Here is a 15,758-nt window from a genome sequence, read left to right as displayed (position 1 = left end):
GGGGAACAGTGTGTACTTCCAGGACTTTTTTTTTCCAAGTCAAGTTGTTGTCCTTTCAGTCTTAGTTGTGGAGGGCGTAGCTCAGCTCCAGGTCCAGTTGCCGTTGCTAGTTGCAGGGGGCGCAGCCCACCATTCCTTGCGGGACTTGAGGAGTTGAACCGGCAACCTTGTGGTTGAGAGCCCACTGGCCCATGTGGGAATCTAACCGGCAGCCTTCGGAGTTAGGAGCACGGAGCTCCAACCACCTGAGCCACCGGGCCTGGCCCCCATTATAAATTCTTAAACTGCTTTGAGAAGTGAAAACATCTTAGGGGATCTCTTTAGCCAAGTGGAAGAGCTACTTGTGAAAAACATGAGATGGAAAGCTTTGATTTAAGAATTGGATTTGATTTTCACAGTTGGTATTAAAAATTATATTTATATTTTTTTCTTTTCTACCCCCAGTTCAACTTTAGTTGGCTTACCAAGAGTGAAACGTGACAAATACTCAGTCTTCAACTTTCTGACACTCCCAGAGACAGCTTCCTTGCCCACAACTCAAACATCAAGTGAAAAAGGACCACAGCATCAAGGTTCCGAGAGTGAGTAGGGCTTCCTCGGGTCCCTGTGCTGGTGTCAACCCCTGGCTTGTTGGGGAGACAGAAATAAAGGGGCATCTAATCCTAAGGATACACGTAGTGCGAACTCTCCCTCTGTTCAGAGAATTGCTCATGTGCCCATCTTAGCTTGTGCTGTCACGGTCCCAACGTACCCTGTTTGGGCTTGGGACTCTGCCTTAGCACCTGCCACACCCCAACACTTGGCACCGTGCCTGGCCGATTCACTGTAATGAAGAACTTGTCTTTTGCTTACAAATTCTGATGTTACGCCTCTGTCCTACCTTTCAGAATCCAGAAAACCATCCAGATGGGATACATCTAAACAAGAAAAGAAAGAAGACTCCATTAGTGAATTTTTAAGTTTGGCTAGATCAAAAGTTGGTCCACCTAAACAAGAGTCCAGTCCATTAGTAAACAAAGAGGGAGACCATGTGAAGGAATCACTCTCAAATAAGGTATGTGGGGCTTCTCTTTGCCAGGCTGGCTGTGGCCTTTACCTTTCTCTGTGGTGAAGCTTTCTCATACTTGATAGCAGGGGTCTGCACACTTTTGCTATGCAGAGCCAGGTATTAAAAATAGGCTTTGTGGGCCATAGTCTCTATCGCGACTGTTCAACTCTGCTGTTGAGTGTGAAAGGAACCACAGGCAATATGAAAACAATTGTGTACATCTATATTCCAATACAACTTTATTTGCAAAAACAGGCAGCAGGTTGGATTTGACCCCTGGGCTGTAGTTTGCCAACACCTGCTGTGCAGTCCAACAATTTGAATCATAGCTTAAATCATTTGAGGAGAACTTCTATGCCTAGAAGGGCTTTCACTTAGCATCAACTACTGACACAAAATTCAATGTATTTGCATTGGAAAATGTAATTTTCCAAGTAACAAGTATTCTCTTTTGTGGAAAATATAAATAAAACACCCATTGGGTTTTTTTTTAATTACTACTTTAATAATTAAAAAGTTGAACTTAGTAAAAAGTTGGTTTTATTTCTAATAGCTTTATTTAAAAATGTTTATTCTACTTTTCAAATTAACCTACCTTAAAATTAACGTTTTTTGATGTACAGTTTAATGAGTATTTACACATATATAGATACACTGTAATCATTACCACAATCAGAATACATAATGGTACCACCCCCCACACCCCAAAAAAAACTTCCTTATGCTGTCCCTTTGTAGTCATACCTTCTCTTCACCCCAAGCCCTAGTCAACCATTGATCTCTTCTCTGTCTCTATAGTTTTGCTCTTTGTAGAATTTCACATAAATGAAATCAGACTGTATACATATATTGCCTTTTGAGACTGGCTTCTTTCATTCAGCACCATACCTGTGAGATTTATCAATATTTTGCATGTATCAATAGTTCATTCCTTTTTATTGCTGAATACTATTTCGTTGTATGGGTGTACCATAGTTTGTTCACTCTTTAAGGACACGTGGTTGTTTCCAGCTTTTGACTATCATAAATACAGCTGCTGTGAACACTCACGTGCAGATGAGTGGACATACCTCTTTTGTGTAGACATAACTTTTCATTTCTCTAGGGTAAATACCTAGCAGTGGGAGTGCTGGGTAATATATATATACTTATAGATTCAGCTTTATAAGAAACTGCCAAACTATTCCAAAGTGGTTTTTCCTTCAGGTATTTTGAAACTCTCTTGTTAGGAACATACTCATTTAGGATTACTATATCTTTTTGGTGAATTGACTCTTTTATCATTATGTAATATCACTTTTTATCCCTCATAATTTGCATAGTGTGTATTTTTCCATTTTTTTAACCTATCTATTTCATAAACAGCCGGTCATTGTCATTGGGTCTTTTAAAAAAAAAATACATTTGATAATCTATATGTTTTAATTTGTGTTTTGATCATTTGCATTTAATGTACTTTGTTAATGTATTTGGATTTAGGTCTACAGTTTATTATTTTCTGTCTGTTCCCACTCTTTTTTGTTCCTGTCTTTCCCTTTTCCTGCCTTTTTTTTTATTACTTGAATAATGGTTAGTATTCCATTTTAATTTATCCATTTATTTTTTTTACTCTATTTTTTTCATAATTACTCTGGGGATTACAATATACATACTTATCTTTTCACAGTCTACTTAGAATTGATATTTTAACCACTTTAAGTGGAATGTAGAATCCTTACCACTATATAGGTCCCTTTTCTCTCCCACTTTTATGTTGTCTTTTGTATATACAGTGAGAACCTTATCAGACAATGTTTTGATTTTTGCTTTCAATGTTATACACATTTTAAAGAATTGATGAAAAGATAATGGTCTATTTTATTCAGATATTTACCATTTTTGTTGTTCTTTCATCATTCCTGAAGTTCCAAGTTTCCCTCTCCTATCACTTTCTTCTGTCTGAGGAACTTCCTTTAGCATTTTGTTAGAGAAGTTCCAACAACAAATTCTCTTAATTTTCCTAAATCTGAGAATGTCCTGTATTTTATCTTCATTCCTGAAGGATTTTTTTTCTGGGTATAGACTTCTGGGTCAATAATTCTTTTCTTTTAGTCCTTTAAAAATGTTGTACCACTTCCTTCTGGCCTTCCTGATTTCTGAAGAGAAATCTACAGTCATTCGAATAATTGTTTCTCTCCTTATAATGATGTGATATTTCCTCTAGCTGTTTGATTATGACATGTCTGGGCATAGATTTCTTTGAGATTATTTTGTTTGGGGTTTACTGAGCTTTTTAAATCTTTAAGTTTGCTTTTACTTAATTTGGACATTTCCAGCCATTATTTTTTCAAATATTCTTTCTGTACCACACTCTGACTTCTCGGTTCCTTTTTTTTTTAATCTTTTATACCCTCTCTGTTGTTGAATTAAGATCATTTCTATCGATCTGTTTTAAGTTCACTGACTCCTCTGCCATCTGCATTCTGCTATTGATTTCATCCAGTGAATTTTTAATTTTGGTTATTGTATTTTTCATTTCTAAAATTCCCTTTTGGTTCTTCTTTATATCTTTTATTTCTTTGTAGTTTTTCATTTATCTGATTCATGGAACATGGTTGTAAAAGCTGCTTTAAAATCTGTTTGATCGTTCCAACACATTTGTCATTTTGGGTTGGCATCTATTGATTGTCTTTTGCAAGTTGAGATTTTCCTGGATGTTTCTATATCTAGTAATTTTGGATTGCATCATGGACATTTTGAATATTATGGCATGAGACCCTGGGTCTTGTCCAAACTGTAAGGAGAATGTTGATTTTTTTGTTTTGCTTTGCTGTAGCAGACATTCGACCTACTTAGGTTCAGGCTGCAGCTCCAACCCATCTTCTGTGGGCTTGGGTTCCAATGTCATTCCAGGTTTCAGAGCCTGTATATTATGTTCAGAACTTCCTTGCATGTGCACTTCCCAGTGGCTGGTCTGGGACCTGGTTGGTAGTTAATCCCATAATTCTGTTATCAAATTCTTTGGTTTGCTGTTTAGAGACAAATCCACTCATACATAGCTCAGAGGTGAGCCAGAAGCTCATTGACCACTTTATAGGATCACCGTCTTGAGCTCCTTCTCTTCACGATTGTCCTGACACTTTTTGACTTTCTGGGCTCCCCCTCCCATCGTCCAATCGGCAAGCTCGGGCTTTAGTTTCCCTGCTCTCCCTTGCACTTCTGGTGACTCTGTGGTTGGAGTCAAGTGGCAGGAGGGGAGCAAGGGGGGGAAAGCAGTGGGATTCCATCCAGACAGTTGGGATCATGGCTGCTGGAGTCAGAGAAAAAGATTCCCTGCCTTCAGAGCCTGGCAGCTGCTGCCATCACCCCTGGTGCCACCATGGATTTGGATCCACTCCATTGGGCTTTTACTGTTACTTTTTTTAAGGAGGGTGCAGCTCACAGTGGCCCATGTGGCCATGGAACCGGCAACCTTGGTGTTTTCAGCACCATGCTCTCTGACCAACTGAGCTAACTGGTCACCCCTACTGTTACTTTTTTGAATGGCATAAAACCCTACTCATGGATCCTGGCTCTACTATATGGTCATGAGATTAGAAAGATTTCTACATTTTCTAAAAAATCATGTGGACATTGTATTTGGGTAATTTTGCCTGGAAAGTCATGGTTCTTGCTTTTTCACTTATTAGCCATGCGACCTTAGGAAGGTCTCTTCCCCTCTCTGGGTTATTTTATATCTTTCTTTGAAAACTTTCTGAGTCAGCACAGATGTGAATGGGCCATACATTTTGGTGGAGGGTGTGGAGGGGTGTGGCTTTGCCAGCGTAGATGCTGTGTATTTAGTGTGTGTTGTTGTTATTTAATTCCAGTATAGCTCCTATTATATTCCAGGGAAAAAAATCAGCTTGTATATTTACCTAGGAGTAGAATATCTCGTGTAGTTATGACAGTTCTGCCTGTATGTTTACCAATAGAGACACCATTAAAGGCCAGAAATTCTGTGAACACAGATATCAGCCAATTGTCATTCAGTTTATGGTCCATGTATGTAACATTGGGATCTGTGGTTTGCCATCAATGTATCAGATTCATGACTTTTCTGGGGAATTGTTGCCATGATTTCCTGTGCTTCACTGTCAGGTTTTTTTCTCCTGACTTTCTGTATGATTTAAACATTTTTTATTTTTATTTTTTGTATTGGGGAATAGCATGTACTTCCAGGACTTTTTTTCCAAGTCAAATTGTTGTTCTTTCCATCTTAGTTGTGGAGGGCGCAGCTCAGCTCCAGGTCCAGTTGCTATTGTTAGTCGCAGGGGACACAGCCCACTATACCTGCGGGAATCAAACCGGCAACCTTGTGGTTGAGAGCCCACTGGCCCATGTGGGAATCGAACCGGCAGCCTTTGGTGTTAGGAGCATGGAGCTCCAATCGCCTGAGCCACCGGGCCAGCCCTGATTTAAACATTTTTTGAAACAACCTCAAAAGCTCAAATGCAGTACAGATCATTTTTCTCCCTGAGCATAAGTTGCCAGCCAGATGATGCCCCATCACCTCTGTGTTTCCTTCAAAGGATATTCACCTAGATAATCACAGGATATCCATGAAAATCAGGAGAAGAATGCTGATCCGTTACTATTCTCTCTTCCTCAGACCCATTCAAATTCTCCCACTTGTCCTAATAAAGTCCTTCATAGCAAAACGGATGCAGCTCAGCATCACTTGTTGCATTTCGCGGTCACATCTCCTAGCTCCTTCAGTTTGGAACAGTTCCTCAGTCTTTCCTTGACTTTTATGGTCTTGATACTTTTGAAGATTACAGGCTGGTGTTCTGTAGAATGTCCCTTAGTTTGGGCTTGTCTGGTGTTTGCTCAGGACTAGACTCGGGTTCTGCATCTCTGCCCCTCAGAAGGGATGCGGCTGTGCTCTCATCCATCCTGTCAGGGGGTGCGGGATGTCGATTTGTCCCATTCCTGATGGGGTTCACTCTGATCACTGGAGTAAGGTGGTGCCTGCCAGGTTTAATCACTGTAAAGTTAGTCTTTTCACCTTTTTAGATAATAAGTACTTTTATTTCTTTCTTATTGGTTTTTACTTAATGATTTTTAATAAGTATTAGGTTGGTGCAAAAGTAATTGCGGTTTAAAGGTTAAGAACAATTGCAAAAACCACAATTACTTTTGCACCAACCTAATATTTAGGAGCTTTGAAGTATAAATATCCTGTTTTTCATCAAACTGTTTCTTTATATCACTGTGGACCCGTGGTTTCCTATTTCATCCAAAGGGATAAATTTGGTACTATCATTATTTATTTTAATGCTCAAATTGTCCTGGTTTGGCTAATTGGAGCCCCTTCAAGTTGGCTTCTGTGTCCTTTTGATACATCCCTCTTACTCTGAGCATGTTCTTGCTTTCTGGCACAGCACAATTTTCTGGGCTCCTCTTTTTATTTCTCAGCTCCAGCTCGAGAATCAGTCCTTTCTCCAAGGTGCCCTGATAATTTTTAGTGGGGCATGGTGTACTTTTTCTGTTTAATTTTTTTCTATGAAAAGAGTTTACTTTGAAACCACAAGTGCTGCTGTCTTGTACCAGTTTTCCTCATGTAGGTAATTGTAACTTTGCTCCACAAATTGGAAGTGGTGTTATATGGGGGGTGGGGAAGTGACCACTGCTGAGAGCGAGGGGACCTGGGTAGTAGAGTCCAGGTCCTCTCCTTGGCACGTACCATGGGTCCAGGTCCTCTCCTTGGTGCGTACCATGGGTCCAGGTCCTTTCCTTGGCATGCACCACGGGTCCAGGTCCTCTCCTTGGCGCGTACCACGGGTCCAGGTCCTCTCCTTGGCACGTACCACGGGTCCAGGTCCTCTCCTTGGCACGTACCACCAGTGCATCATTGACAGAGCCTCTCATCTCTGACCTGGGTTCTCCAGTGGTAAAATGAAGGACTGAAGTGGATTCTGATCTGTGCCACTCCTGGGGCTCCCTCGTATTGCTTGGCACATTAGATTACCCAGTGTCTTTCTGGTGATAAACTGTTAGAAGGTGGGATCTGGGTTCATACCTTTGCTTTTTGTTTACTGAATTGAGTGTGTACAGGTTCCTGCCTCTTTCTTTGGTGAATATGCACGTCCATATCTGGACTTCTTTTAGGGAGGGTGATGTGTAATTTCAGAGGGAGGTTCCATGGCCATTTCGTTTATCAGCATGTTCCTGGCTCCCTCCCCATTGTGTTAATGGCCTAGTTCTCTCTTCAGCATTTTCATATGTGTAGATCACCTTTATCACTTTCAATATTGGACTCTGAAGGCTTGGATAGATTCCTGAAAAGAGGACAGAGGAACTCTGCTATCTCCTACTGCATTTTTCTGGGACCTCTGCAATTCTGGTTAATGACCTATCCCCATGAGAGACTGCAGCTGCTTCTACCGTTCAACACATTCTGCAGTTGTTGAATCAGAAACACCATAAAAATAAATACTGACTGAATGATCATTGTTTAGTTAAGTAGTGTGTAGGTACGGAGACCCATATACACACGCATAAACATCTGTGTTTGTGTATGTGTGTGAGTGTGTGTGTGTGTGTGGGGGGGGGTGTTTGTGTGTTCTAGACTGTTTGGCTCCTTTCACCCCTGCTCCTTCATTACTGACGCATGTTTCACTGTTAATACAGCTGGTAAACAAAGGTGAGGATTCACAGGCTGAAGAAGAAGGGAGCCGCCCACCCATCGACTTATTCAAGGCCATCTTTGCCAGCTCCTCAGAAGAAAAGTCCTCATCCTCTGAGGATGAGCAGGGCGACAGCGAGGATGACCAGGAGGGCACTGGGGAGGCTGACGTCAAAAGTTCCCAAGAGACCGACTCGGTGGAAACATCTGCGGCTCACAGTACGTCAGTGTTTCAGACTTTGGGATGCAAGTGACGATGTCCCTAGAGCAGCTGCTGCTTTGGTTGTAGTGTTTAATTCTAAACCAGGATAATTATCAATCAGGAATGTTTTAATCTTTTTACATTTTTAATTGGGGTAGAGCTGAGTTCTGTTTTTTCTATCTGGTATAAGTCTCTGGTATATTTTTAGATTAGCTGCGTTTGATAATGTTAATTTTCCTACTTATCCTAAATGAGAAAAATTAAAACATAGTAAAATTTTCATTTAAAACAGCTTTTTTGGGTGGCCAGTTAGCTCAGTTGGTTAGAACACGGTGCTCTTAACAAGGTTGCTGATTCAATCCCCACATGGGCCACTGTGAGCTGCGCCCTCCACAACTAGACTGAAACAACTACTTGACTTGGGTCTGATAGGTCCTGGAAAAACACACTTAAAATAAATAAAAGTTTTAAAAAAACTAGCTTTTTCCTTTTTAAAGCCTGGTCGATGAGGAGGTGCTAGGATTACTGGAGAACATTTGGTCGTGAAGTGGACGGGGCTCTTCTGGCTTTCCTCTCTACAGGGCACGCTGTGGGCTCTGGGTCAGCTGTTGCATGGCATGGCCGAGTCCGTAGTAACACTTGGTAGATGGGGTCTGTTCTCATTGCTGTGAGTCTAGCACTTGCTCAGTCGCTTGTTCTGTTCGTTCCATTCACCCAAGCCAGGAGTTGCGGCATGGGAAAGGTGCTGTCTGGCACTTGCAACAGTGGGAGACTTTTCAGATGCTTGGGCCGGTGGACAAAATTTCCCATCTCAGTCTTAGCGTATTCTGTTTGCCCCTGCCATTCTGGCGGACTTGGGCATAATTTTTGAGGGCCTTTAACCAAAAAGTTACATAGTGATATAAAATGTTGTTTGTTCTTAAGTGGTCGCAAATGTCAGCTATTTCTTCTTTCTGTGGGTAAAAAAACCAACTTAGATTTTATTACGAAATCATATGTACTTGAATTTTAAAAGTATAAAAATATCGAAAGCTTAAGTCCCTTGGAATCCTACTTTACGGTGAACCCTTAATGAATATTCTTCCAGACTTTTCCATTTTTATCTCTTCTGTCTGAAAACATACTCATTTGTTTCAAAACAACAACAACAACACAAGATTATTAATGTGGACATGATATTTTATTTATGTTCAGTTTTTCTTCTTTTGATCATTTATTTTGAGTGGAATTAAGCTTTCTGAGCTGGGACGTAGTCACCGATCCCTGTTTGTAAGTTTTATTTTTCTCAGATGGCCCTTCCTTGAGGACATCTTTCAACCCTTTAGGTGGTCGTATGTGACCCAGAGTGTGTGCTGTACATGTGCTCTACACACTCTTGTGTTACAGCCACTGGTGCGCTTGGTTACAGGTGTCCTTGGGTGACTGACTTCCCTGTTCTAATGCCCTTGAGCCTAGGGGTCAAGGCTGCGTGTTCTCTACTCTGTCCCAGCACCTGGCGTGAGCTAGTTAAGGAAAGTGGTGAAGAAAAGCATACGTTATCTCATGGCAACAGACATTAATTAAAGACGCAAACACATCAATATTTGGCAAATATATGAAATTAATACCCTGCTGTTTTTCAGCTGGCGAGCCGGCCCCGCAGGAGCCTGTAACTTCCGTCCTGGTACAAAAGTTGCACATAGATGAAAGAGAAGAGTTTGGCCCACGGCTGCCTCCCGTCTTCTGCCCCAGTGAGTTGAGAGCTCCTTGGTTCTCCTGTTTGCATGGGCAACAGAGTCTCCCCTGAGATATGACAGCTCTAATTGTGTGACTGCTAATCCAACATGAAGCCAACCAAATACGTTTGTTTCTGATTTATCTCTCCTCAGCCACATTTTGAAACTCGTTACTCCATTGGTACCTAAAATGAGAGTTGTTGCTTTACAGCCTCAGAGACCTTTAAACTTTTTTTCTTTTTAACTTTTAGATACTTTCAGTAGAGTCCTAAGTATCTCAAATGTCACTTAAAGAAATAAAAAAGTAAAAGTGTAGGACACAAAGATGGGAGGGGAATTGCAGGGAGAAGGGTATTGTAAGACTTTTTATACTTTGGCTAATATAGCAAATAAAATAAAATTAATTCTTTCAGAAGTAAATACAGTCCATTCTCTTCCTCCAGTAGCTATTAACAATTTCTGTTCAGTGCCCTCTTAGATTGATATCTCATGTTAAACTGTTTAGACTGGTTTTTCATTCTTTGGAGGCTGGGTTAACAAACATCTGATAACATGGTTCAGGTATGTAAATAACATAATTCTGTTATCTACTTTATAGTTGCCTAAAGTACCCACATATAAATATTGGTTTGGTTAATTAACCTAACCTTCAAAGAGATAATAATAAGAAGAGAGGAGTAAAAAGTGTGAAGTTTTGAACAACTGCAGTGAATGTGTTTTTTATTTGCTTTAGTTATTCAAATCTTTAGCTTAAAATAAGTGTGTCATCTCTTAAAAGCTAAGTTATTTATGCCCATTTCCCAGATATGGGAATTGATATGTCATTGATATCCTTGTAATAGTTAATAACTTAATTTGGTCTATGGATTATTGAAGAGCAATGGTTTTCCAAAAACTAACATTAAAAAAAAAAAATGAGGAGAGGTCAATTTATGAAATATCTGACCGAACTATAGAACTAGAAAATTGCAGGCACCTGTTAACTGGGTTTGGGAAATATCCACACTTTTGAAATACCTTGGAACTTTTCTTTAGGTGGAAAAAGGTGATTTAATAATTTACACTATTTTCTACCACAGTGAATTTTTACTGGTTTGGGTGCCTGGCAATGAAAACCTTTTGGTCAGTATTTGGAAGTGGAGAATTTAGGTGCCTGCAACTTGTCATTTTAATGATTATACATACATTATGCTAGTTTTTTAGTGTTTCCATTTATAAGACAAATTCACGTCGAATGTGCTTTTGTAAAGGGAAGATGATCTGAGAGGAGATTCTGGGCTATGGGATTCATGTACGCGGTCCCATCTCATCCTTTCTATGTCCCTAAGAAAATAGGGATTCTTCTTATCCCTGTTTTATGAAGAGGAAACTGAGACCTAAAGAGGTTAAGCAACATGCCAAAAATCACAGAGCTGAGGTTCATCCTGGTTCATCTCTGAGCTGACCTGAGGATGTTAAATTACAAAAGGTTTGTGGGCATTCTGGTCTGACTTTATCTTCTCCTGGTGTCATCTGGTAGACACGGCTGTGGCAAGATATTGGTTGGGTCACACAGGTCTTACATTGCGGTTCCTGGCAGTTTCTAAATACCGTATGGAGGTAGCACATGATGTGATAATCCATTTGTTTACCAGTGAGGCAGGGCAGGGGTTCTGCCTTAATGTTCAACATTAAGGCAGATTCCTAATTCAATATTTTAGCCTTTATATTTTCCCCTATAGTTCATGTGTATATTATATGTGTATTTCAGATGCTCGTCAGAAACTTGAGGTTCCGCAAAAAGAGAAACATAAAAAGAACAAAGAAAAACACAAGACCAAGAAAGAACACAGACGGAGGAAAGAGAAGGTAACTTCTGGGTGTCCTGGGATCTGATACCCCTGCTTCTGTCAAGACAAGCCCCCAGACGTGACACACGAAGCCAGTCAAAGAGAGTATCTCGTGGCCAAGATCCAAGATGGGGGCACCTGGGTTTCTTGACACCTTGATAGAAGTATGGGCTATACAGTGTAAACCCTTGATTTTCAGAAACGTTTTTCTTTCAGACAGAATATTTAAACTTGTTCAGTTGTACTTTAAATATTTTTTTAAATTTGTGAGCATTAAAAAGTACGGAAAAGAACATTTAAGATTCTTAGAGTAATGGTTAAGTATTAAACAATGAAGCAGTTTGATTTGATCATTCATTCAGTATTAAAGGAAGGTATTGTTTTGAACATTTTTGAACTACATTGTCATCATTACAATAGAGATGTTGGTCCATAGCTTGGCATTAGAAGTAAAGGAAACCTGCACCAGTGTGGGTGTTCACTGCTGACACTCCTTATTTCATCATCTATATCTTCTTTTCAGTTACGTACAGGTTTTTAATTCAGTTCATGTTTGTGTTGGGTACCCAGAGTGGTCTGGGAAGTAGTGGGATTGATTAGAAACAGCTCCCTTTTTGGTTGTCAGAAAAAAAGATTCCTGAGCATAGAAGATAAGGAGAGTTCTCTTGTAGAGAAAGGAGAAAAACTGGTGCTGACAGGTTCAGAAGCCAAATTCATTGTATCTGTTCTCTGACTTTCTACCAGTTTCTTTGTGAATTTCCAGAATGCTTGCCATCCTGATGGGTAGTTTATCACATATGCCGCCTAACAAAATGGACCAGTCAGGTTCACAGAAGGTGGCAGGGGTCACCTTTGATAAGATGGGGGCTAAGTGTCAAGACGGTACTCTGCCTGTATCTGCTTGGTTCTGCTGTGTCTGTCACTAGAGGATCGATTCTCTGCATGTGTGCATGGTGGAGAGAGTGCCCAGACGTATGTTTCTGGTCTGTCCCATACTACGTTAAAGCGCACTCCAAATGAGGTGGTTTTTGTTTTTAAATGACTCCAGCCATCAAATGTCTCATTAGCCTGTTATTGTACTGAACTAGGGAGCGAACCACCTGCGTGTGTGTGTGTGTGTGTGTGTGTGTGTGTGTATCTGTCTGCCACCAACTTTTTTTTTTTTTTTTTAAAGAAAAAGAAACACCGGAAGCACAAACACAAAGGAAAGCAAAAGAATAAAAAATCAGAGAAAAGTAGTAGTTCTGAGAGTACCGACAGCAGTGACAGCCAGAGTGATGAAGAAGGGACAGCAGACATGTCACCTCAGGAACTGCTGAGACGGTAGGCAACAGGAGACAGTGGTTTTCAGAAACCGTCCAAAGGCTCATTAAAATCTTGATGTATTTGCTTTGAGGCGAATGTCAGAAATGATACATTTACATATTAACTAGTCTTTTCTAAAAAGTTAATTTTTAATTACTTAAGTAATATGTGACTATGTTATCATTGTGAAAATTCATACCTTACAGATAAAACTTAAAGTGGCCCCTGACCAATTCCCTAAACCTCTCATCTTTCCACAGTAACCTCTGCCGTCAGTTTCATATGTAATTTTCTTTCTTTTTTTTTTTTTTTAAAGATTTTATTGGGGAAGGGGAACAGGACTTTACTAGGGAAAAGTGTGTACTTCCAGGTCTTTTTTTTTTTCCAAGTCAAGTTGTTGTCCTTTTCAATCTTAGTTGTGGAGGGTGCCGTTCAGCTTCAAGTTGTTGTCCTTTCAGTCTTAATTGTGGAGGTTGTGGAGGGCACAGCTCAGCTCCAGGTCCAGTTGCCGTTGCTAGTTGCAGGGGGCACAGCCCACCATCCCTTGCGGGAGTCAAGCCGGCAACCTTGTGGTTGAGAGGACGGGCTCCAACCAACTGAGCCATCAGGGAGCTCAGTGGCAGCTCAGCTCAAGATGCCATGTTCAATCTTAGTTGCAGGGGGCGCTGCCCACCATCCTTTGTGGGACTCGAGGAGTTGAACTGGCAACCTTGTGGTTGAGAGCCCACACTCCAACCAACTGAGCCATCTAGGAGGCAGCTCAGCTCAAGGTGCCATGTTCAATCATAGTTGCAGGGGGCGGAGCCCACCATCCCTTGTGGGAGTCGAGGAGTTGAACCGGCAACCTTGTGGTTGAGAGCCCACTGGCCCATGTGGGAATCGAACTGGCAGCCTTTGGAGTTAGGAACACGGAACTCCAAGCACCTGAGCCACCGGACCAGCCCCCTCATATGTAACTTTCAAGAATTTTTTGCACAACCACACTCATGTAACATACATATACAGACATTTTGTTATACATTTTTAATATAAATAATATAATTTTATGTAGCATAGATCTATAGGGTATGAACAGTTAGAATGAATAAATACTGCCCAATTGTTTCCAAAAGTAGTTGTATCCATTTAAATTATGAAAGCACCCGTTATTATATCAGTTAACAAACCATACAGAAATGTTTGCCAGTATGATGGCTAAAGAATGGTATCTCATTTGAATTTGCATTTCCCAGATTATTAGTGAGGTTGAGCATCCTTTCTTGTGTGTCTCAGCCTTTGCCATGTGTGAATAGCTTGCTCATGTCCTTTACAGTATTCTGTTTTCTTTTAGATTGTTTTAGTGGTTTTTAGGTACCATTTTACTGATTTTTAGGAATAAAAAATAATTTTGGGTTTAATCCTTTGTGTTTTAGTGTGTTACCTATTATATGATTTTAACTATATTTTTTGTATAGAAGCTTTAATTTTTGATGCACTCAATTTTACCAGTTTTCTTTATTGGTACGTTTTACATTTTTGTGTTTTGAAGGCCTTCCCTAACTCAAGATTTTATATATGCATAAAAACTATTCTCATGTTTTTATAATTTTGTTTTCGTTTAATTTATTTGGATTTTGCTTTTTTTTTTTTTTTTTTTTGCAAACAGAGTAGGATAGACATTAATTTGTCTTTCTCCAAATGGATAGCCATCTGTATTAGTCAGGGTGAGTATAAGATAGCTATACTTAAAAAGAACCTCTACATCCCAGTGGCATAACACAGTGAAGCATTAAGAAAATTGAACTGTCTAGTTTTTCAGTTCACATCTAACTTTCCTTTTGTCTCTTTTATATCTTTTTTCAGGTTAAAACGTCTCCCACTGAGGAGGCAGTAATTGAATTCTGCCCTGGCCTGTCCCAATACCACATCTCTATGATGGAAGCCCGTCGATTACTCAGTTTAATACAGTGTACAGATCATATTTATATGTAAATTCATGCTGTAAAATAATTTTTAAAACCTAGACATTTCAAAGGCTGCCTTGGAAGGCTGAAGAAATTGGTTTCTATTTTTAACTTCAGTTAGTGTCAAGGAAAACATTCAGACTGTACAGTTCAATTAAAATGAAAATTTTCTATTTTCTGCTTGATTTTATATTTCCTGAAACTTTAAAAAAGACATGAAAAGTGATGAGTTTTCCCTGGTTTTGTGATGAAGAAAGCCCAGTCCACAGGAGGACAGTTGGATTTATTTCAGGACACGTAGGAGAGGGAGGTGGTCCCTTGCGTTCTGGCTCCTGCAGTTTCCGTGGGAGTGTGGCTCCTCCCTCTGGTGGTTGATGGTGGTGCCCAGGAGTCCAGTGTGGCACAGTGCCAGGGTCCTGGCAGGTGGCCCCAGCCTCTCTAAGTAGATGTCACCAAAGTGTCTGAGGCACTCAGAGAAAGAGCGAGAGTGTATGTGCTCACTCTTTGCTCCAAGGCTGCCCTCACATGCACTGATGAGACCTTTGAGAAAAGTACAGGTTTTTTACATTATCAAAGTAACATTATAGAAAGAACAATTTTAAAAGGACAAAGAAAGAAGAAAAGTACTTCTACCTACTCAGAGATGACAACCCTTACATTTTTGAATATCCATCCAGTCTTTTTCTAGCAGTGGGACTGCTACCCGACTAAAAGTGACATTTTGTTCTGTTATTTTCATTAGCATTGTGACAGGTATTTCATTCCTGCTATTATATATTGTGTCTTCCTGGCCCTAATAGCTGCATCTTAATTCATCCAGGGCCTATTCTCTAAGTGACTATTTGTCTGTTGTTGACATGAAGTGGGTTGGCCGGGAAGCCCTACACAGGCAAGAGGACACACGGAAATCTTCTTGGGAAAGGGAGCCAGGAAGACACAACGAGGGGAGGTTGCTAGGATGAGGGCGCGGGTTTCACACGCTTTCACGCAGGTTGTACCTTTTGTGCTTAGAACTCGAAGCCACTTTTCTGGTTGTAACCTGTCCTCTGCGAGGAGAGGAGGCAGTGAGA

At 40.4% G+C, this 15,758-nt stretch overlaps 1 protein-coding gene across 1 annotated transcript in view; it reads left to right on the top strand.

The window, feature by feature from the left end:
• Positions 1–14,861, top strand: part of GPATCH1 (G-patch domain containing 1) — a 40,671-nt gene extending 25,810 nt beyond the window's left edge. The window contains exons 14-20 of the mRNA XM_019742753.2: positions 445–581; positions 888–1,054; positions 7,700–7,913; positions 9,519–9,626; positions 11,362–11,459; positions 12,615–12,763; positions 14,588–14,861. Coding sequence (XP_019598312.2) covers positions 445–581; positions 888–1,054; positions 7,700–7,913; positions 9,519–9,626; positions 11,362–11,459; positions 12,615–12,763; positions 14,588–14,618 — 904 coding nt within the window. The 3' untranslated portion in view covers positions 14,619–14,861. The remainder of the gene's footprint in view (positions 1–444; positions 582–887; positions 1,055–7,699; positions 7,914–9,518; positions 9,627–11,361; positions 11,460–12,614; positions 12,764–14,587) is intronic.
• The last annotated feature ends 897 nt before the right edge of the window (positions 14,862–15,758 follow it).

The sequence above is a fragment of the Rhinolophus sinicus genome, linkage group LG11 (genome assembly GCF_036562045.2).
Source record: "Rhinolophus sinicus isolate RSC01 linkage group LG11, ASM3656204v1, whole genome shotgun sequence".
NCBI lineage: Eukaryota > Metazoa > Chordata > Mammalia > Chiroptera > Rhinolophidae > Rhinolophus > Rhinolophus sinicus.
The sequence above is the reverse complement of the archived record's forward strand: the minus strand, read 5'-3'. Positions and strand labels throughout refer to the sequence as shown.